The sequence below is a fragment of the Nomascus leucogenys genome, chromosome 15, assembly GCF_006542625.1.
Source record: "Nomascus leucogenys isolate Asia chromosome 15, Asia_NLE_v1, whole genome shotgun sequence".
NCBI lineage: Eukaryota > Metazoa > Chordata > Mammalia > Primates > Hylobatidae > Nomascus > Nomascus leucogenys.
In genome coordinates, this window is record NC_044395.1 from 61,169,086 (window position 1) to 61,192,259 (window position 23,174).

General features: G+C 50.6%; 1 protein-coding gene across 1 annotated transcript in view; it reads left to right on the top strand.

Annotated features, from left to right (window-relative positions):
• The window catches only part of MAP6 (microtubule associated protein 6), a 77,598-nt gene extending 67,673 nt beyond the window's left edge, over positions 1-9,925 (top strand). Inside the window, exon 4 of the mRNA XM_030829191.1 lies at positions 8,656-9,925. Within this exon, the coding sequence (XP_030685051.1) occupies positions 8,656-9,781 (1,126 nt within the window). The 3' untranslated portion in view covers positions 9,782-9,925. The remainder of the gene's footprint in view (positions 1-8,655) is intronic.
• The last annotated feature ends 13,249 nt before the right edge of the window (positions 9,926-23,174 follow it).

A 23,174-nucleotide genomic window follows, 5' to 3' on the forward strand; every position in this document is an offset into this window, starting at 1 on the left:
CTAGGGACTATCTGTAGGATTCCTGTTGTAGAGATGTGCATCCCCTGAAACAGCAGCCTCCTCCTCTGTCCCTCGCTTGCCCTGAAACGTTCAATGACTCTCCATATTCTCGTCTATGGAAAATGAGTCACAAGAAGGTCACAGATGCTGAGTTTGATCTATGCAGTTCACTCCCTCCACCCCTGACCTAGAATTAAGTCTTGTGGAGGCAGCATTTCTCCTAACTGTGGTCCTAGCTGGTGTTTCTGTGTGATGAGCCACATCTGGCGGACTCAGTGTGGCCCTAGGCTGGTAGACTGATTGGCAGCTGCACAGGTAGGGCTTCCAGGTGTGAATGTGGATGGGCACTCTTAGGCAGGATGCCACTGCTTTCTGGGGCTAAGGTCTTCTTTTTCAGGGTGGGCTGAATGCTAGGAAGTAAACACGGCAGATAGGGGGCATTGTGCAGTGGGAGTAGCCAGCCAGGTTTTTGGGGGTCTGGGCCCAGAGGGGCCACTCTCTAAGGAGATGCAGTTGGGAGCTCTGAGCTGGAACCTGCAGAAGTCGTTGGCTCCAGCCAGAACCAGTCAGAGTCATCTCAAGCCGAGCCCAGTCCAGGCATCTGCAGACAAATTTGGAATCTCTATATCTGTATATTCCACCAGGAGGGATATTATAGAGAGGAACGAGCTCCTCCATTGAGGTCCTGACTTTGCCCGAACTCACTACGTGACTTTCGGCAACTTACTTCCGCTTTCTGCACTTTGGGCAACTTACTTCCGCTTTCTGCACCGCGTTTTCGCTTCTGGAAGGTGAGGAGAGGGCTTTCTGTCTGCCTGGCTGACACCATTGTTGTGAGAACCAAATGCCTTGTATGTAAAGTTATCTCAGAAACCTTAAAGAGATGTTATCATCGGGAGGGACAAAAAAGGTGCTAAGTTAAAAATAGGAAAACATTTTTCTGTCATGTAAATGTGGTTGTTAGAATTTGATCTTGTATGAGCTATTTTAAAACTCTTCATTGAGAAAGTAGGCCTCCTACCATGTGCCAGCCCTATGCTAGTGATCCCTATGGCCTGGCACATAGTAGGCATTTGTAAATGTTTGTGGAAGTACAGAAGGAGGCAAGAGGCAGGGAAGAGAGAGAGCAGAGGAGGAGAGGGAGAGAGGGAAAGAGAGATGAAGCAGGCATGGTCCCTGGCCTGAAAGCGCCCAGTCTAGAGAGGCAGATACCAAACTATTGAAGCTGATCTGATAGGGGCTGCTGCCAAGGTGGGGGTGGGGGTGGGGGGGGGCACTGTGGGAACACAGAAAAAGGAAGTAGAGGCTCAGCGGTTTTTTCACTGAGGAAGATTCTTCAGTCACGGAAGAGAGGTTGCTAAATGGATGGCGAGGGGTGGTATTTGGGCAGCCAGCACTGATAAAGCTAGAGCTGCTTGGGCTGATCATTGTGAGGGCTCTGGGAACCAAGTCTGAACTGTTGTGGGGCATGTGTTACTTGGAGAAGCCAGGGATACAGACCCAATTGCTGCCCCTTTCAAATACCTGAAAGACTGTCCTGGGGCAGCCAGCAGGGCATTCACTAAAAGGGTGGCCCCGGAGTGCAAAACAGGGATCAGTGCAGAGATAGGAAGGAGTGGAGCTGACTGCAATGCAAGCTTCTGCTCAGGTCTAACCAGTGGCCACTGAGGAGGAGGCTTCCTCACCGGGCATGTGCAGCCCACCCCAGGCAGTGCGAGCAGCAGCTGGGCAGCCACCTGCCAGGGAGATTGCAGCAGAGGCTCAGGAGACCCACGGCTTCCAGCCCTGGGCACCTTTGATTTGGCTTGTGGAGTTGTGCTTTTATGGAATAGAGAGGGAAGACTTCTCCAACAAAGTGACAGCTTGGCCCCTAATAAGACCTTTGAGCCTCTCTAGTTTGAAGAGACACAGGCCAATAAGGCTTAGGGCCCAGCTTGGAGGTGGTGCCTGTACCCAGGTGGTGGCATCATGTTTGTGGCGTGTGTTTACAGGTCTGTCTCCTGCCTCACTCTAGGAGCTCCTTCCCCCAAGTCAGGGCTTGGCTGTCATTCACTTCTGTGTCCCCAGTGAGGGCCTGACACGGAGCAGGGTCTCAGTAGATTTGTTCAGTGAATGGATAAAAGAGAAAAAAATTAAAAGTGAATAAAGAGAAGAAGCTACACCAGCCATGTGTTTTTCCCACCAATATCTGCCAGGTACTACAATGAGCCAGACCCTGTGCTAGATACTCATGATGCAAAGAGGAAGAAAACACAGTCCCACGGGCTAGCAGGAGAGGCAGATAATTACCAAACAACAGGATAATTACTAAAAGAGACGCTCCCACAGAGTCCTGTTGAGGAGAGAGGCGGAGCGAGAGTTGTTTTGAGAACTCCTGTCTCCTGCAGATTCTTCATGAGAATAATGAGCCTTTCAAAGATGGTTTCCTTGGCAATCCCCCTTGGCGGCTGCATTTCCATCACTGTGTTAGGAGCTTTGTTTGTGTCTAAGAATCATGAGCACATGTACGGGGCCCACGGAGGCAGCAGTGAGGGAACAGAGCCCTGGAATCACACTGTCTCTGTCCATGTTCTGCCAGGGGCCCTGTGGTGCCGTTGGTCTGGGCTTCGCTGTTCCCCTCCTGCCCATCTTTGCTCCAAGTGAGTTTGCTCCATCTCTTCTACCTGCCTGCTGAGATGTTGAGAGGCCCATGTTTTAGTCCTGGACCTGGAGAGTCACTTGTCCATTCTGGGCCAAGTTTCCATCTGTGGAGCAAGGCAAATGGACCAGATCACCAAGCCCCCCTTTGGAATTAACATTTGCTGAACATCACTTGTATTCCAGGGGCCATACCATGAGCATTCACATAAGCTAATCATCCCTAGAAGGTGGACCTTCTAATCTTCCTTTTATAGATAAGGAAACTGAGGCCTGGAGATGTGTGCCCTGATGCCATCCTATGGCTAGGAAGGGGTTGAATTCACATTCAAACCCAGCTCTTCTGGCCTCAAGCCCAGTCAATGCACTGTCTTTTTAGCAGGTTGCTTTTTACATCATGAGAAATAATATATGTTAAAATGTCTGGCACCAAGCCTGGCCCATAGTTATTGCTCAGTTTCTTTCTTCCTCAAGGCTTTTCCACACTGCCCCACACTCCCATACTTCCCCTGGAAGGCAGGGGATTCAAGGACAGGGTCCATAGGCTCTCCGCTTTCTGAATGGAGTCCTATGCCAGGAGCATTGCCACAGCTGTTGGCTGCTTTGATGGTGCAACAGGAGACAATCTGGGAAGAAAAAAACCATGTGGATGGACTATAGGACTGGAATTGTGTGCAAGGGCAGGAATCAGTGGGAGGGAGTGAAGTCCTTTCACCATCCAGTGGAGGGCAGGGCTCAGTAATCCTGCTGCTAGACTCTGGAAAGTATGGATCCAATGTCAGTGTGTGTGCACTCAGGAGGCATTGCCTTGTCTCCATGGAAACAGGAAGAAGAATAGAAAATGAAGTGTCTAAGACAAGATGTCTCATATAACCTTGGAACATTAAGTTTTGCAAATAGGACAGAGCCTGGCACAGAACAGTCTCTTGTTTATTCGTTCACTCAAGTATTAAGTCAGAACCCACCTGGGCTCAGGTACTGTTCATTTAAGGTACAGAGGATACAATGATGTGCAAAACTGACATGGTCCCTGCCCTCTGGACACTTCAGTCTAGTGGGAGAAACATTAATCCGAAAGAATACAAGGAATTAGCTGAGATAAGAGAGGAAAGCAAGTGCCAGGGACTAGGAGAGCCTGTAGCAGGGGGCTGGCCATGACTGTGGGGTCAGGGAAGGCTTCCCAGGGCAGTGCTTCAGTGAGCTGAGAGATGACAGCTTAGTAAACACTAGCCAGGTGAAGAGGGAACAAGAGAATATTCCAGGAGCAGACAACTGCATGTGCAAAAGCTGTAAAATTGGAAGGAGCAGGGCGTGTTGAAGGAACAGAATGCTGGGCACAGAGAGCCAGGAAAGGCAGGAAGGAGAGGGATGAATGGGCAAGGAAGCGGGTAGATTGGCCAGCTAGGGGGGGCTGTGCAACAGATTTTCTTCTTTATTCTTGGTACAAGGAGAAGGTATTGAAGGGTTGTGAGCAAGGAAGGGACAAGATAGGGTTTGCGCTCTTAAAAGATCATTCTGGTTTCTGTATGAAGAATGGATCGGAGGAGAGCAAGAATACATGGAACAGGAGACAGCAGTTAGGAGGCTGTGACAGTGGTCCAGGTAGATGATGGCATAGCAGGTAGTAGGGGAAGGGAGGGAGGGAAAGAAGTGGGAATATTCAAGAGATAAATGTTAGGAGATGAAATCAATGGGACCTGATGGATGGGGTGACGGCTTTGAGGGAGAGGGAGATATCAAGGATGAATCTGAGTTTCTGGCAGGGGCTAAGGAATAGAGGATTAACCAGCTTTCAGCAACAATAACTTTTAAAACTTTCCATTTTGCCTTCTTTGTTTCAGATACTGTGCTGGGCACTGGGGCTGCAGGCAGTGAGGTTGGCCCCTGTCTTCAGGGCGCTCACTGTCTAGCAGGGGAGCCTGGCCTGCAGTGGGGATATGTGAGAAAGTGGAGAGAGACTGTGAGATGGTGCTGCAGCAGGGATGCGCTGCAGCAGGGATGCAAACGAAACTAATCTGGAGAGACACAGGCAGGAAGACCAGGGAGGAGGTGGGAGCTGAGCCGAGCCCTCAAGGACAGGCAGGGCCTTGACAAAGAAAAGTGGGTGAAGCAGAAACAAAGATACAGCCTGGGCTGGCAGTGTGCAAAACAGCATGAGAGGATGATGCAGGGAAAATGGGGTTCCCCCAGGACTGCTGTGAGGGTTGAATGACATAAGGCAACAGACGCATGAGCATTTTAGTAAACTGCTATCACAGTTATTACAGAAGTGGACTTATTTGTGCACTATCCAAGCACTCTGAAAATATCAAGAATTATTATTCCAGACACCCCCCTAGCAAAATTTTCTGTTGTAATAATCCCTGACATTTATATCGTTATCCCCACTTGACAGATGGGGAAACTGCGGTCTATTGTGGTTAAATAATTGCCCAAGACCTTTCAGGCAATAAGCAGCACAGAAACCAAGGTCATCCCAGCAGGTCGTTATATTTTCTGAGAGGTTAGTGCTTTCAGGGTGCACAGGCTGGGAGAAGGCACCTGTGGCATATGCTGTCTTGAGAACTTGTGCTGCTGACCCAGGGCACCAGATTTGGTTGTGCAAGTTGGGCCATGCCCAAGGACAGCTGGCCTGTGGCCTGAGTGGGCTGAATGCAGCCTGCTTCTGCTCCTCAAGCCACGAACCAGCTTCCACCCTGAGGGGGTGGCTTTGCCTCATTCATACCAGCCTCACTGGAGGAGGTAGGGCACTTTACAGATGGGAGACTGGCAGGCAACTGGAACCACGTGAGGACCAGTCAGTGTCAGTGAGGATTTCATGGTGCCCTTGGGTGCAGTTTCGTGCATAAAAAACTGTCCAGGCTGCTTGGATTTTAAAGATGAATGCTTAATAAAAAGTAACAAAAAATTAGTAAAATGTAACAATCTCTTTTAAGGAGGATGTTATAGCTTAATTCAATTACCCTAAATATAAATTAAATTATAAATAATTTTAAATAAATTAAGATTAAAAATATGGTGACCATTGTCTTGTCATAAAAGTTCCATCATTGTTTAAAAATGTGTAAAACTGTCATCTCTTTCAACTTTAGGTTATACATCTAATTGAATTATTCCATTACACATTTTATATTGGGATTACAAAGCTAATCTGTTAGACATTCTAATATGCTAAATTATCTTAAACATTACAAATACCTTTGAACTAAATCTATACATATGTTTCCTAAACTTTTTTCTTTTTTTCCTAGAGCCAGTGTCTCACTGTGTCACCCAGGTTAGAGTGCAGTGGTGTGATCTCAGCTCACTGCCACCTCCACCTCCTGGGCTAAAACGATTCTCCCACCTCAACCTCCTGAATAGCTGAGACTACAGGCACCTGCCATCACACCCAGCTAGTTTTTGTGTTTTTAGTAGAGATGGGGTTTCACCATGTTACCCAGGGTGATCTCGAACTCCTGACCTCAAGTGATCCGTCCGCCTCGGCCTCCCAAAGTGCTGGGATTACAGGGTTTTTCTTAATATAAAAAAGTAATCTTGGGGACTTGACTTAATTCATCATTTTTAATCTTAATTATAGCCTTCCCATAATTAAAGATACCCACTAAAGAAAAAAGTTTTCTAATCTAAGCAATATGGGGTTATGTATCCATGCAAAGTTGAGGCTAGCTCACAGCTGGCTCATTAAACAGAACAGCCCATTAAACAGAAATTGGTACGTGGCCCAGGAGCCAATGCTGTAAATATCCAGGGAAACGTACTTCCTGGCCAGGCTGCAGGGCTGGCCTTCTTTGTGACCTCCATGCCAGCAGGAGACTCCAGGCCCATGTCCTACCCTTGGGATAGGTTCTGCAGCCCAAGCCCCTAAGATGGAGTTCAGCTCCCTTTTTTTCTTTTGTCCCTTCTCAGCTTCCTCACCCTGTTGGGAGGACACCACCCAGGTCACTTCACAATCTAAGAGAATATACCTAATCAATTTCCTGCTTGGCTCTATTCTGAATTCGGTTTTTCTTTTTCCTCTCTGACCAGCCACCAGTGACTGGAGGTATTTTAATGCCACTTTTGGATTCCACATGCTTCTCACGGCCTTGCCTGGCTCTCTTCCCAAACACTAAGGTCCTACTGATAGCAGCCAGCTGTGTCCATCTGGCCAGAGCAGCTGTGTTCCATGTCGTGCTGAGCCAGAGAGCCGCCCTGGCCCCTTCCACTGTGATGCTCAGGGACAGCCAGGGGAACTGGATGGAGAGATTGCCTGTGCTGCGTGGACTCTGCTGAGAAATACCAGTCCCTGGGTGGCTCAGGATGCTAAATGCAGTAAAAAGCTTCTGCATCAGGACAACACAAAAGAATAAAAGTAGTCCAAATACGCATAATTTTACTTCTAAGTAAATAGAAAAACAACCATAATACTACCCAATAGTACCACAGTATAAGATGCTCTAGGTACTGACCTCTAATCATTATAGATTTCTGAGTAAATATCATTATACCAAATAAATAGAGTAATAGTAATAGCCACCTTGCATTGAGCACCTACTATGTGCCAGGCACACTAAGGGAAAGAGCACAGGCTTCAGGAACAGAAGGATCCAGATGCTAGTCCATGGGGGTCCCCTCACTTTCCCCATCACTTGTCCTCTCATGACCTCATTTTCTTCATCAGACAAGTAAGGGTAAGAAATCCTTCCTGTGTGCTTCACAGGACTGCTTTGTTGCTGAAATGAGCTATAAAAGGGAGCCATTTGGAAAGCTGGATGTGTTGTAGGCGTGCAAGGGCCTATGATGCTTGCTGAGCAATGCCACTCTCTCGACTTCCAATGTGGCCTGCAAGGAAGGAGTGTGCACTCTAAACTAGAGGGCTCTAGGCTGGCCCGGTCTAAGCGTGGCAACGCTTGCCTTTGAGTGTTAGTGTTGTCACACACTCTCCACAGTGTGGGTGGGCCAGGGGATGAGGCAGACGGCCACAGTGAGGCCGAGGGAAAAGTGCCTGAGGATTCTGATGAAAGACTGGGACTCTTGGCTGCAGGGAAATAAGCCGAGGTGCCTTGAAGTTGGTGAGGGCAAGGGTCTCAGGAGAGCAGAGAGAGCCAGAAGTGGGAATGGAGTGAGGGAATCAGGGCCTCATCCCTACCTGAAAGCGGAGTCCCATTGAGTCACCTAGCAAAGGTTGGGGGTAGTGGGAGTGGTGCAGGCAATCACAGGACGCACTGTCTATGGAGAATTTAAAGCAATAAAGCTAAAAGCTACCTGTAGTCCAGCTATTCAGGAGGCTGAGGTGGGAGGATCACTTGAGGTCAGGAGCTGGAGAACAGCCTAGGTGACATAGTGAGACCCCATCTCTACAAAAACAAATAACAAAAAACTAATTGCCAGCCTGCTTTTTATTATCACCATATGCTGCTCATTCTATACAATGTCAGTGATAAAATACTTTTCCCCTTGCAGGAGAGGGAGAGAGGGGCATTCCCACTGCTTCCTTTCCTGGTATGCCATGGACCCCTTGCCCCTTCCTGCAGCCAGCACTTAACAAGGGGGTCAGGGAGTCAAGGAGGTAAAAGAACTTTGAAGGCCCTGAGAACAAGAAAAGAGCACCCTGGCCTGTGGGGGCATCTGGAGGGCAGCTGAGATGGGGCACCCAGAATGGGCACAACGATCCTAGAAGAAAAAGTAGGGACCTGGATGGAATGTGGGGTGGACGGGCTGCTGGGATGCCTACTGGATGACTCCGAGACCAGCTACAGTACTGCCATTGTCACCAGGGTGCCACCCCCTGTGCCACGTGCAGGTTATAATCAATTGGCAAGCACATTGAATGACTGATTCCTGAGCCTTCCCCTCACCCCCCCCACCCCCGCCCACATTCTGTACTAAGAACACAGAAATCAGATTCTCCTGGCTCTCCAGCAAGAGCTGCCCGGCCCAGGCTCCACTAGGCCAAGACTTATTAGGCAATCTGTACTCTGCCCTGTCCCTGCCTGAGCCCTACTCTCACAGTGATCACCTCTCTCTCCTTTGCAGGAGCCTGGCTCAACCCATCAGTGATTCAAGTAAGAATCAAGGTCCTGTAGCCACAGAGCCAGACAAGGATCAAGGTTCTGTGGTCCCAGGCCTTCTGAAAGGTCAAGGTCCTATGGTCCAAGAGCCTCTGAAGAAGCAAGGTTCTGTGGTCCCAGGGCCTCCAAAGGATCTAGGTCCCACGATTCCGTTACCAGTCAAGGATCAAGATCATGTGGTCCCTGAGCCTTTAAAGAATGAAAGCCCTGTTACCTCAGCACCAGTCAAGGACCAAGGTCCTTCGGTCCCAGTTCCTCCAAAGAATCAAAGTCCTATGGTTCCAGCAAAAGTTAAGGATCAAGGCTCTGTGGTACCAGAGTCTCTAAAGGATCAAGGTCCTAGGATTCCTGAGCCTGTGAAGAATCAAGCTCCTATGGTCCCAGCACCTGTCAAGGATGAAGGTCCCATGGTCTCAGCATCTATCAAGGATCAAGGTCCCACGGTCTCAGCACCTGTCAAGAATGAAGGTCCCATAGTCCCAGCACCTGTCAAGGATGAAGGTCCCATAGTCCCAGCACCTGTCAAGGATGAAAGTCCCATGGTCTCAGCACCTATCAAGGATCAAGATCCCATGGTCCCAGAGCATCCGAAGGATGAAAGTGCCATGGCCACAGCACCCATAAAGAATCAAGGTTCCATGGTCTCTGAGCCTGTAAAGAATCAAGGTTTAGTGGTCTCAGGGCCAGTCAAGGATCAAGATGTTGTAGTCCCAGAGCATGGAAAGGTTCACGATTCTGCAGTTGTGGCACCTGTAAAGAATCAAGGTCCTGTGGTCCCTGAGTCCGTGAAGAATCAAGACCCCATTCTCCCAGTACTAGTCAAGGATCAAGGCCCCACAGTCCTACAGCCTCCAAAGAATCAAGGTCCTATAGTCCCTGAACCTCTGAAGAATCAAGTTCCTATAGTCCCAGTGCCTCTGAAGGATCAAGATCCTCTGGTGCCAGCACCAGCAAAGGACCAAGGTCCTGCAGTCCCTGAACCTCTGAAGACTCAAGGTCCTAGGGACCCTCAGCTACCTACTGTCTCACCTCTACCCCGAGTCATGATCCCAACTGCCCCCCATACGGAATACATTGAGAGCTCCCCTTGACCTCACCCCTTGACACACCAATGAAGGAGCTGACAGTGAGAGTGCTCCCCTCCCAGGGGCAGTGAAGACACATATTTAATCTGCATGAAACATGTACAGTAGTCTTGCTGGAATCTAATAAAAATGGTCCCTCTGGCTCAGCAATGTTTCTCTCTGTCTCTGTTGGGCAGGGGTGCATACGTGTGTATAGGTGGGCCTGTCAGGCTCTGCATTCACCCATCTGGACCAGAGGGGTCTGAGAAGCACCAGTTCCTGTGAGTTGTCGGCATGAGATGGGAGTGGGTGGGCGATGCTAGATTGAAACAGGACCCCATCACGGACGTGGGCAGGATAAGGCAAGGGTCAGATACCATGACAGCCTCACAAGAGGTGCCAAATCCCAGCAGGCTGAGCCATGGATAGCTGAGTTGAAGCCTGCAGATGAAACAGGAGCAGGCACCCACCTGGCACAGGGGAATTCTGGATGACAGTTGTTTGCCAAGAGCTCAGCCTTAAAGCTCATCCAGGGGTCAAACTTCTTGAGGAAACCAAGCCTCTGATCGTAAGTCTCAGGACACTGTATAACCTAACATCTGCTAATCCTCATTCAATATCCATGACAGCTCAACCAAAAGCTTCTAAAAAATATACCTAGAGCCAAGCACAGTGGCTCACGCCTGTAATCCCAGCACTTCGGGAGGCTTAGGTGGGTGGATCATCTGAGGTCAGGAGTTCGAGACCAGCCCGGCCAACACGGTAAAACCCTGTCTCTACTAAAAATAGAAAAATTAGCCAGGTGCGGTGGCAGGCACCTGTAAACCCAGCTAGTCAGGAGGCTGAGGCAGGAGAATCACTTGAACCTGGGATGCAGAGGTTGCAATGAGCCGAGATTGTGCCACTGCACTCTAGCCTGGCTCCAGCCTGGGTGACAGAGCGAGACTCGGTCTCAAAAAAAAAAAAAAAGCGTATGTGTGTATATATATATCTGAAGTCCCCATTCATTTCTCCGTGCAGCAAGCTTGTCCTTAGCATGCACTTTGTGCCAGGCTCAGTGCTGAGCACTGGGGTCACTATGGGAAAGAATATTATGACAATAAAACGTGGTATGGGATGAGGCCCTAGGACAAGTCAAGACCTGGCTTTGAGAGGCCAGTGAAGAGAGAACACCTGGTGAAGGCGGCCAGGAAGGCTTTCCAGAGAAAGTGGCTGTGGAGTTCTGATGGAGTCTAGGCAGTCCAGACAGGGCAGACAGGGCAGACAGGGCGGCATGGGTGTGGCTGAGGACTGGGTAACGCTCCCTCTGGAAGTCCTTGAATGAAAGGAATCTGGTTTGCATGAGGACTTGACCAAGGGTATCGCAGGTCTCTGGGGTGGAAAACTAGGACGAGGCAGGGGTGATCCATTTTCTGAATTCCAGGAAATCAGGGAGGGAGTGGGGGTGCGCCCTGTGGGCTGTGATTGTGGGGCTGGCAGGCCGAGGAACAGCCACAGCCAGGCTGTGGGGAGGATGGCTGGCAGCTGCCAGCAGGCCTGGGGCTCAGCCTCAGTCAAAGATGGGTCCGGCCAGGATGCCACTGGCATGGGCCGCAAGGCCATATTACAGCCTCCCTTTCAAAGCCCAGAGCCCCCAAGGAGCTAGGGTGGAGGCTCCACCAGTTGCCCCCACCAAAGCTGGCTCCCAAGGAATACTGCTACCCCTTTCAAAGGAGCTCAGCTCAGTTCTTACAGGAAAATCATCAGAGGAAGTACAGTATGGAGGACACCCAAATAGTCTAGTTTTCTAAGCAAGCCTTCCCCATCCAACTGGCCCCAAGCCTGCCTCCTCACCCCATTCCCAACAGCACTAGGGTTTTGTCTACACACACACAAACAGAGAGAGAGAAAGAGAGAGAGAGAGAGAAGTTTCTTCACAGTGAGGTTGGCTTTTTTTGGCCCAACACAAAAGTAGCCCTCAGAGCTTGCTGCCATATGAGCTCCAATAGTCAGAAACCTGAAGATAAGACAAGGCCACATTGAGGCTAAAGAATTGCATGTGAAGGTCGGGCTCGATGGCTCACGGCTGTAATCCCAGGACTTTGGGAGGCCGAGGTGGGTGGATTATTTGAGGTCAAGAGTTCAAGACCAGCCTGGCCAACATGGTGAAACCCCGTCTCTGCTAAATATACAAAAATTAGCTGGGTGTAGTACCAGGCACCTGTAATCCCAGCTACTTGGGAGGCTAAGGCATGAGAATCGCTTGAACCTGGGAGGCAGATATTGCAGTGAGCTGAGATCTAGCCACTGCACTCCAGCCTGGGCGATAGAGCGAGACTCAGTCTCAAAAAAAAAAATTGCATGTGGACACCTTCCTCCTCCTCCCAGTCCTTCCTCTGACCCACACACCAGGTCCCATGACACACACGTTTCCACAGGCCAAGCAAACCATGGTGCCATCTCTGATAAGCAGAACAAGGTTTCCCTGAGGGCCTCTGAGACACCCGGGGGCAGATGTCCAGGCCACTGGCTACCAAGGCTTGACCTCTGAAGAGACGTCTGGAAACAGGGCCTGGGAGTCAGCTGCCCTGGGGCTGGGGGGAGGATGGTCACAAGCCCCACATGAAGGACGCTGCGCTCCCTCAGAGAGTGTCAGAATGGAAAGAGATGTGGGCCCAGTTCCAAGCGTTGCGGACTTAAGAGGTCAGAAGAGAATCGCCCAGAAAAAGTTGAGAGGGGCTGGCTGTAAGGAGGAACCAGTGGCCTGTGGTGCCCGGAGTGATTCAATCAGGAGACAGTGAGGCCAGGTCGAAAGCTGGGAGGGCCGGTGCAGATGAGGACTGAGGGGTGGCCGCTAGATCTGGTGGCTTCTGCTATGAGCCCAGAGGCGGCCCCTCAACATCTTCATTTGCAAGCCGGTCCTGACGTAGAGAGCAGCGCCTCTGAGCTGCAGGCCTTCCCAGCTCAGTCCAGTCCAGCCCTCCACTACCCAGAAAGAAGGCCCAGAGCGGGAGGAGGGGCTCTGGGTCCCCATCTTGGGGCGGGGCAGGGAGGGCGGGGCGCACCCGACTCTCCTGGGTCCCCCTCTTGGGGTGGGGCAGGGAGGGCGGGGGCGCACCCGAGCCTCCTTATAAGCAGGCTTCACTCGAGGCCTAGCTCCTCTCTGCGGCAGCCACTTCCCAGTCTCCCGCAGCGTCCTCGTCCCCACCTCTCCCTCCTCCCTCCTCTCCTTCCTCCCCGCGGCGGGAACTCACAAAGCAGGGGCGACCGCAACCCCGCAGTCCGCGGGCTCCCGCGCCCCTGCTGCAGCCGCCCGGGTAGGGGAGAGGACGGCCCCGCAGCGCCGCAGAAACGGCACCCCTACGCCGCGAGGGGCCGGGAGTCGGGGGTCTCTGGAATGGGAGGCTCCCCGCCCGGCCCAGAGGCAAAGGCGACCCGCTGAAACTGGATGGGCCGGCGGCGGAACTCCGACCCGAGAGTACCACCCCAAAGATGCCCAGGCTCGGGAGGGCGTCTCCGCCCACAGAGCCCCGCTACCAGGGCTCTCGGCTCGGAAACAGCAGCCCCCCGCCTGCAGGCTCATCTCCGGCCCCGCCCCGGGCTCCGGGCTCCGCCGCCCATGCAGCCTGGCCCCGCGAGACCTCGGGACGCGGGATCGCGCCGATGGGAAGGACAGTGCCCTGGCGAGGGTGGGCGGAAGAGGCCCCGGTATCTGCGCTCCGCCTACCCGCCTTGGGCCGCTAGAAGGCCTGGCTGAGAGACCCTTTCCGGGAGCTGGGCCGAGGCCTCGCTGGAGCCCCAGGTGGCTGGTCTGGGGAAAGGCCGCGATGTTAGTCCTCACACAATGGACCCCACCCGTGATACCTGCCGACGCCCCTCACGGCCTGGGCACCTTGTGCCATATTGGGGGAGCAGGGAGACGGTCTATGTGGACAAGGGACAGGAGCCAACTCGGACTGGAGCGACACTTTCGGGAGTCTGTGCCGCTGGGTGGATGGATGGTCTAGAGGAAGTAGGTGGGAATGCACTCGGGTTGACCCAGTTCTCAGCCAGAAACCGGGAAATCCTTTTTAGTACCAGTCTCCGACCCTCCGCTTCCAAACTATCAGTAAGACCCGCCTGGCCTTCCTGCTAAATAGCAAATTTGCCCACTTTTCACTATCTCTATGGCTACCCCCTCTTACCTCACCCATCTCACAATTTGTGATTCAGTCTATGCATCACAGCATGGCACTCAGGTGTAAGAAATGCCACGTCTTTATTTTGGTAAATCTCATTAACTAGACTGGGAGCCCCCTTCTCTCGTTGCCAGAGTTGACAGGAAATCTGATATTAGTCATTTTCCTGGAGCCTCATCCTGTCTTTGGGGCTTATCACAATTCCAGGAGGCTCAGGCCATCCTGAGAAGAATCACTATGGCTTCCCTGAGCCCAAGCCAGGGGGTGCTGGTAGCCTCTCTCCCTCTCCCTAGGGCTTGGCTGGGGAGCTCCCAAAGCCTGCCCAGGTTGTGGTATTTCTGCCCAGTTTGCCCAGGCATTCCTATAGCCTCCACATCTGAGCCCATCCCTCAGAGGCCCTGCAACCCAGCCCGCAGGCGTGTGGCCCTTTCTGCACACCTTCATTCCCAGAGGCAAGCCACTCCATCCCTCATCCATCAAAGCACCTGCACTTTCATTCCCTCTCCACCTTGGGCCATCAGTTCAACATCCTCGCTGGGTGTGGTGGTGCATGCCTGTAGTTCCAGCTACTTGGGAGGCTGAGGCTTGAGCCCAGGAGCTCAAGGCTGCAGTGAGCTCTGATCATTCTATTGTGCTCAAGAGCCCATCTCTTGAAGCGGGGCAGGGGGGGAGGGAAGGGGGAAAAATCCTCTACAGGGTTGATTCTGGTTCTGGGTGGGCCAGGGCTCCACTGTTTTACATTCCCACCCGCAATGTAGGAGGGTTCCAGTTTCTCCACATCCTCACCAACACTTGTTATTGTCCATCTTTTTCATGTAGCAGTAATTTCTTTGGCTTGCTCCAGAATCTTACATTTTTTTCTTACATACAAATTGGTATCTAATATTGTTGTGTGGATTAATAGCAATCCAGGAAACAGCTTGTTTTGGCAGGAGGATGGACTCAATTTGGTGTCCAGGAGACTTCTGGACATGGTGGTCTGAGCTGAAGGCGGAGATGCAGACCTCATTGAAATGTGAGCCTCGCCAACCCACAGAAGGTAAAAAGGCTATGAGAGAGGGTGAGTTTACCCAGCAAGAGTGTGGAAAGTGAGACGGATGGGGTCAGGACAGAGCGCTGGGAAACACCCACATTCAGGGGACAGGCAGAAGAAGGAGCCCCCAAGTGGAGGCTGCCCTAAAGCAGCAGAGGAGTAAGAAGAAAACTAGAAAGGAATGTCACCTTGGGGAAGACATCAAGGATGAAGAGTCAACAGGGTTAGAGACCATAACGGCTTCCCTACAATACGGATTTAGAATCTGTTGAACAAAATGGGCAAAATGTCATTACATATTGAAGTTTTGTGATGGGTACTATTATTTATTTATTTTGAGATGGAGTCTCACTCTGTCGGCCAGACTGGAGTGTAGTAGTGAGATCTCCACTCACTGCAACCTCCGCTTCCCAGGTTCAAGTGATTCTCCTGTCTCAGCCCCCTGAGTAGCTGGGACTACAGGCGTACACCACCACGCCTAGCTAATTTTTGTATTTTTAGTAGAAACAGGGTTTCACCATGTTGGTCAGGCTGGTCTCGAACTCCTGGTCTCAAGTGATCTGCCTGCCTTGGCCTCCCAAAGTGCTGGGATTACAGGGGTGAGCCACCGCGCCCGGCTATGGGTACTATTATTTAATTGTCATGTATGTTGGAATTTTTTTCATAGGCATGAAATTAGTTTTTTTTTTGTTGTTGTTGTTGTTGTTTTCTTTTGAGATGGAGTCTCACTCTGTTGCCCAGGCTGGAGTGCAATGGCGTGATCTCGGCTCACTGCAACCTCCGCCTCCCAGGTTCAAGTGATTCTCCTGCCTCAGCCTCACAAATAGCTGGGACTACAGGCACATGCCACCATGCCCAGCTAATTTTTTGTATTTTTAGTAGAGGCGGTGTTTCACCATGTTGGCCAGGATGGTCTCGATCTCTTGACCTCGTGATCTGCCCGCCTCGGCTTCCCAAAGTGCTGGGATTATAGGCATGAGCCACTGCATCTGGCTGAAATTAGTTTTTTTAAAAGTAGCAATAAAGAGATCACTGACTTTGGCAATTGCAGACCCTCTAGAGTAGAAGAAACAGAAGCCCGATTTCGGATAAGGGGGATAAGAAAGGAGAGAAGTCAAGTGTGTTTTCATACCCGATGCATACTTTACTGACATCTCATTTAGCAACCACTGAGCACATATAACCCAAGTATCCCTGAGAAAAGAACACACTGTGTTACAGTCATTAATTACTTTCACTATCCCTTGGTGCCTCCCACACAGAGACCACTGTCAGCTAAGCCCAGCCAGCAGTGAGCCAAGAGTCCTTCCCCAAAAGGAGGAAAACTGCTTGCTAAGGAGCACCAGGCTTCACTCCTAAATTGTAGATACTCCATTGTGATTCTTCTATCAGAGTTTGCCATGGGTTCAAATACCATCCCATCTGCTGCAGACACTTGAGCCATCTTGGGATCGGCTGGGCTATCAGGGCCATGTGGCAGAGCTGCTTGTCTTTCATTCTGGACCACCTGGAAACTTTCCTTTTCTGTGGACCCCACTCCAACCCTGCAGCCTTATAGGTTACTCAGTAACCTTATAAAGATCAGAGAAACACACCAATATATGTTGCTTCTAAAATACACAGAAGCTCAAGAAGTGTCATGCTTATTAGCAGTAAGAGGCAGAAAGCCCAGCAAGTTGTCTTTCATTTTGCAGGGATCCAGATCACTGAACACCCAGGAACTTCATGTGGGTGGCAGGCCCCTATGTTCTCATGAAATTTACTTCCATTCCCAGGCACACTTATGTCTTATTGATGCATCTGAAGTACCCACTGCTTCTCCTTCTCCCAATCCTAGCAACATAGTATAATCAATGTAGTGGACAAATATAATGGCCTGTGATATGGGAGGAAGATCAAAATCCACATAGACACAAAATCAGAGACTTGAGGAGTTTCAAGACAAGATGAGAAAGGTGTACTACTATCCCTGCCAACAGAAAGAAAACTGCTAAGAGGACTGTCTATAGAGGACAAGAAAACATAATTCATCATATAGTTTTACATCGTGACAAAAAACAATTATAATTCCCATAAAAAGACCACACCTGGAATAATAGCATCTGCAACTGAACTCACCACCTGAATAAGCTTACGGTAATGCCCTGTCATTCTCCAAGACCCATGCCTTCTGCACAGACCAAATAGATGAGTTAAATGAAATGTGACAGAAACCAGCTTTGCATCTTTCAAGTCCTTGATGGTGACACAAGTTCCTGTTACTTATTATTGGTATATTGTTTTGGTAAGAAGGGGGAGATTGAGGGGTTTCCACTTGATCATTTTGCCATAATTACGCTTATTCCACAGGTCTGGAGGCTCATGTATGAATTCTACCTGTAATTCCAATTATATATCATGAAAGTAAAAAATAATAATAATAATTGCAGAATGGGTTCACGGTCCCACTGCACTTGGGTCAAAACTCCAATTATTACCTGACCCACCTGAGCCTCTACACAGCAGCTTTCTGGGTCCTCAGGAATTAACATTAAATAGACTTAACATCCACTAATCCCTGAAAAATTTGAGTATTTTCCTTTCACAGAGCACAATTTTCTGGCAAATGGCCCAGGACCTTTTGCAGAAGGCTGAAGGAATGATTTACAGTATGTATCTCTGGTGCTATTGAAGGGGCTTTTCTGAAGGGTGCTGGCCTCTCTTTCATTCTAGGGACTTTGGGTGAGAGGTTGAGATCTTGTTCTTAGTGGCTCAAGTCAAGCTTCCACTTGCCAGCTCTAGAGGGTTTGTGTTTGTTTGTTGGCTGTTTTGTTTTGTTGTTTCTGTTATAGAGATTAAGGAGGGCCCGGTGCAGTGGCTCACACCTGTAATCCCAGCACTTTGGGAGGCCAAGATGGGTGGATCACCTGAGGTCAGGAGTTCAAGACCAGCCTGGCCAACATGGTGAAATCCTGTCTCTATTAATAATACAAAAATTCACTGGGTGTAGTGGCGCATGCCTGTAATCCCAGCTACTAGGGAGGCTGAGGCAGGAGAATCACTTGAACCCAGGAGGTGGAGGTTGCAGCGATCCAAGATCGCACCACTGAACTCCCATCTAAAAAAAAATAGAGATTAAGGAGGACCTTAAGAGCTGCCCATCTGGTTGGTCTCCTTGGTCTTATTTGGTGCTTGATTGATCAGCCTTTGCTGAAGACATCTATGGTCAGAACATGCTTATTGCCACCTGAGGTCTGATGTCCTGGGCGTTTGAGCGCTGCTCGCCCTCTTCTCCCCTGGGGTCCCATCATTTCCACTGAAATCATGGAGTCCATTTTCATGGCAGCATCTCCCACCAGTATGCCCAGCCTGCAGAGAGCAAGTGCTGCAACATGCTTCAGAGATGCTTCCCTCACTCGTGTTTCTGGGTGCCTTGGTGAAGGGGGTCTTCCAGGCTGTACAAGAGGAAGTTAGGCATGTGGAGCTTAGCCAAAGAGAGGGAGTGGGTCACACAGGGAACAGTCACCTCAACATTCCTCCCTCCCTTGGTCTTTGGATTGCATCTTCTATATTAAAACGAGGAACTTCTGGCATCTCGATTTCAATGAGCACAGGCCTTGATTGAATCCAGGAGTCAGTCAACCAGCTAAGCAAACAAAACCACTCCTAGCTGCTGACACTGGCACATTGAATCTAGAATCTCAGCTAAATGTACTATATTAATAAATTCAGCCCAGTGAAAGTCATATTCCTCCCTCCCTGGATTAGCACCCACAGAAAACATTCTGATATATGCTATCCAGATTTTTGCTGATATAAGTTAGCAAAATCTTGCAATTCTTTTGATGTGTGTGCTGCCTCCTCCCAGACTTGACTCAGGAATTAGGCAGGCAAGGATCTAACCCATGATGGGGCTGGAGACAACGTGAGTGGGGCATGAAGAGAACTGGCCTCTCCTCAGGTGACAGATGCCCACTGTATTTTGCTCCAGAAGCAGAGTCTAGTTTTCACGCTTTGAATCTGGGCTGGCCTGATGACTAGCTTTAACCAGGAGAATGTATTTTAAGTGACATGATGCAAGTTGCAGAGCCCAGGCCTCAGATGCTTAGCTCCTGCCTCCATTCTCCCGGAATCCTGAGGTCACCGTGCCATGAAGAAACTGGGAAGAAGGATGCTGTAGACAGAGAGGCCCAGCATCGGCCATCCCAACTATCCCAGCTGAGCCCAGCATCCAGTGATTGCAGTCATCTGAGCAAACCCAATTAAGTCACTACATGTGGAGTGGCCTGTTACTCAGCAATAAATAACTAAAACACTGCAGGATAACTTCCAGGCAAGGTCATTGCAAGATCTTCAGGCGAGGCAGCGGGAGCCTCCGCAGGCAGAGGACCAGGGACTGCTTCTGCCACTAGGAGGCGCTGTGGAGTAGTGGTTGTTGGGGCGGGGGCGGGGGCGGGGGGAGCCTCTAAATTGTCCATATCTTCCCATATGACACTGTCTCATTCTTATCGAGGTCAGTGCCCTAAGTTTCACCTGAGACAGAGCAGTACTATGAATTCAATTGATAAATTGACTATGTAATTTGGCAACGGCAGCCTCAAAATCATGTCTTAAGAAATCAGAAGGCCGGGCACGGTGGCTCACACCTGTAATCCCAGCACTTTGAGAGGCCCAGGCGGGTGGATCACGAGGTCGAGAGATTGAGACCATCCTGGCCAATATAGTGAAACCCCCTCTCTACTAAAAATACAAAAATTAGCTGGGTGTGGTGGTGCGTGCCTGTAGGCCCAGCTACTTGGGAAGCTGAGGCAGGAGAATCTCTTGAACCCGGGAGGCGGAGGTCGCAGTGAGCTGAGATTATGCCACTGCACTCTAGCCTGGCAACAGAGTGAGTGTCAAAAAAAAAAAAAAAAAAAAGGAAGTCAGAAAATGTGGTTCAGTGCACTCTCCTCTGCCTGGAGTTTCCCCTGCTGAGCTTGGGACCTCTGCTTACATCAAGAATGGGTAAGTGGAGAAATGACATGGAAAAAAAGAAGGGAAAAGAGCTGTCCACTTCTCAGCATCGGTCTTTTCAATACAAAGCCACTTCCTCATTCTTGTTGGAGCAGCCAGGCGGGTCAGTGTGAACTAGGTGCGCCCCGAGGGATGGGGCACTGGAGACGACCACGTGGTGGAGCTGAGCAGACTGAGAAAAGTCACACTGAGAAAACGGAACACGGCAGCAAGATTCATGAAGGATGGTGTGTCTCCAGGGCACCTGAAGGGATACTGCTGTGCATGCTGTCATGCTTCTGTCTAGGGGCCTGGAAGGTTCCCTGGGGGTTATAGTACCCTTTGAAATAGGCCTCTAAGGATGAGGGGGGCTCAACAGGCAGAGATGGGAGGGTCCTGGGACCAGGCAGAGGAGACAGCATGGGCAAACAGGAAGGGGAGATGGTGAGAACTGAGAGGGGCTGTAGAGTTAGCGGGAGTGGCGGGACAGAGGATTGGGAAACTCAGAGGGATTGAGTGGCAAGGGCCATCTGTCCTGCCTCTAATAACGCTCACCGACCCGCTGAGTGCCTTATCCAGGGGGCTCCCATCACGTAGCAGTTCAATCCTCCATCTCCCACTTCAACCCTCCTCACCACCCCCCTCCCTGTGTTTCAGAGTCACCCTGCCCATCCCAACTGCTGCACCTCTGTTCCAGCTGTTCCTCACATCTGGAATGCCTCTTTCCTTCTTGTCATCCAGCTCTAGCCCCTTCTTCCAGGAGTCTCCCCTGACACTTCAGCGCAGCCTGAACCCAAGGCACTGTGGCATAATGGAAGGGGTCAGGCTTTTTACAGTTGCAGAGAGGTAGGCTCAAATCCCAGCTCTGCTGTATTATTTTGAATCACTACCTTCTCCTATTAGTAACTACTAATAATGTTTATTGGCTATGTATTTGCCAAGTACCATGGATTACCTCATTTAACTTTCACCACAACCTTATGAGGTAAGTACTGTTATCATTTCCACCTTACTACTGAGGAAACTGAAGCTCAGAGAAGGTAAGTAACTGACCCATGATCACACAGCTAGGGAGTGGCAAAGCTGGGACGCCCGTCAGGTCTGTCAGGCTCCAACGCCTCTGCTGCTAAACACCACAGTTCCCACTAGACTGCTTCCTTAGAAGGAGCATTTATTAGGCGCCTCCTGTGTGCCGGGTATTGTGTTAAGTGCGGGGATGCAGCAAGACACAGGCAGACAAGGGCATGCTCTTGCAGAGGTCACAGCTGGAGTGTCAGGAGGACAACAAGCCCCGTGCTGCAGGGACCGGGGAAAAGATGGGTGACCGCCCCCTGCAAATTGTGCAGCATGGAGCTCACACACGTCAGTAACTTCTTCCTCTACAGCCAGGAAACCTGGGTTCCCATGTGAGCCAAGCTCTGTCATTGTCCTGCTGGGTGGCCTTGAGGTAGTCACTTCCCCTCTCTGAGCCCCAGTTTTCTTGTCCGTAACATGGGGCAGTAATAGCTACTCTGGAGGGACGCCTGAAAATTAAATGAAATCATACATGGCAGTGCCGGGCACACAGTAGGCACTCAGAAGAAGGCTAATCCGCATCTCCCATACTTGCATCCACATCTGGACCCGCACAATCCAACAGGCTCATTATCTCCGGAGACTTTAACAAGCACCAGGGTGAGAATAACAGGGTAATCCCTCCAATGGCCTCCAGGCGGCAGGAAAGCTCCACACAGGGCAGTGATGGGGCACTGGGAGCAGCAACACTGGCTGGACCAACCTCTACACCCCACCCCACCCCTAACTCATCCATCTCTGCCACCTGCACTGCCACTCACACACCAGCAACTCCAGTCTTCATGGATGGGTGTTTGAGATGCAACAGCACAGACCTTTTACCACCCTCCCCACCTGAGTCAGGATGCAGGAGCGTGGTCTCAAGACACCCTTTGGGTCCTCTCAGTGGCCCCACACCCAGGCCTGGCTTATTTTACTGCCCATTCCCACTTGGTGGGGGAGCTGTCACAGGCTGAACTTCAGGGCCAGGAGGCCTGGGTTCCAGTCCGGTCTCTGCCTTCTCTGAGCTGCACCTTGTAAAGTTAGGAAGACTTCCCACCTAACGGGGCTATTGTGGGGATTAAGTGAGATGGATACAGATCATATGCAAGTTAACATGCCTCCATTACTAGAATCTGTACTCAATGCCGGGTTCCAGGCACTGTGTCAGGGGCCTCTCCTGCCCTTCCTATGTGGCGAAGCAACTACCCAACCAACTAGGATCTAGTCCCAGCTCGGCCCCCACTGACTGTGGGGCCTCAGGCAGCTCACTTAACTGCTCAGCCTGTTAACTCACCTGTAAAATGGAGATAATCCCTAACTAGCCAAGCTGTTAGGAAGCTTGGATAAAATTGTACATATCAAGTATTTGGTACATAGGAGGAGCAAAACACAAAGGCGTACCAGCTGGTTTCACTCAAAGCATTATTCTGATCCAGAAATGCCTACTCACCCTTTAAAGCAGCCCCCATGTCGCCTCCTCCTGGGAGCCTTCCTCGATATGTGCATGATGCTAAAGCTAGGTGCAGGATTTACTGCAATAGACAAACAGCCATGGGCCCTCTCTTCATGGAGCTTCCATTCTAGGAGGTGAGGCAGGCAGGGAAGTCTTAAGTGGGTAATTTCATCATGCTAAGGAGTCAGTAAAGTGAGAAATCATGGTAGAGAAACTGAGGTAGGAGAGGGACTGGTTGTGTAGGGTGGTCAGGGAAGGCCTCTCTGAGCAGACAACGTTTACGCTGAATCCTGGATGATGAAGAGCAACCCTGCAAACATCTACAAGAACCACCTGCCAGGCAGAAAGGACAGCTAGTGCAAAGGCCTTGAGGCAGGGGGACAAGTGTGGCACACCTGGAACAGAATGATCCAGGTGCCTGGAACACAGTGAGCACTGAGCACCCTATCCCTAAGTCTCCACCACTAGACAAAGCCCCTTGAGGATAGATCTGAATGATTGAGCCGAAGCACAGGATGGCCCTGGGACTCTGAGCAGTCTTGCTGAAACTCTGTCGTGGCAATGACGGGAGTGAATCAGCTGGCCCTTCTGCAGACCCATGTACATCTTGGTGGCTACTGCTGGATTGCTCAGCCGGGTAAGGGGTCCCTTCCTGAACCAACAACCTCCAGGTCACAATCTTTGGCTGAGGAAAGCTGGAGGTGCCCAGAGAGAAAAATGACCTGTCCTAGGTTAAATGGCCAGCAGGCA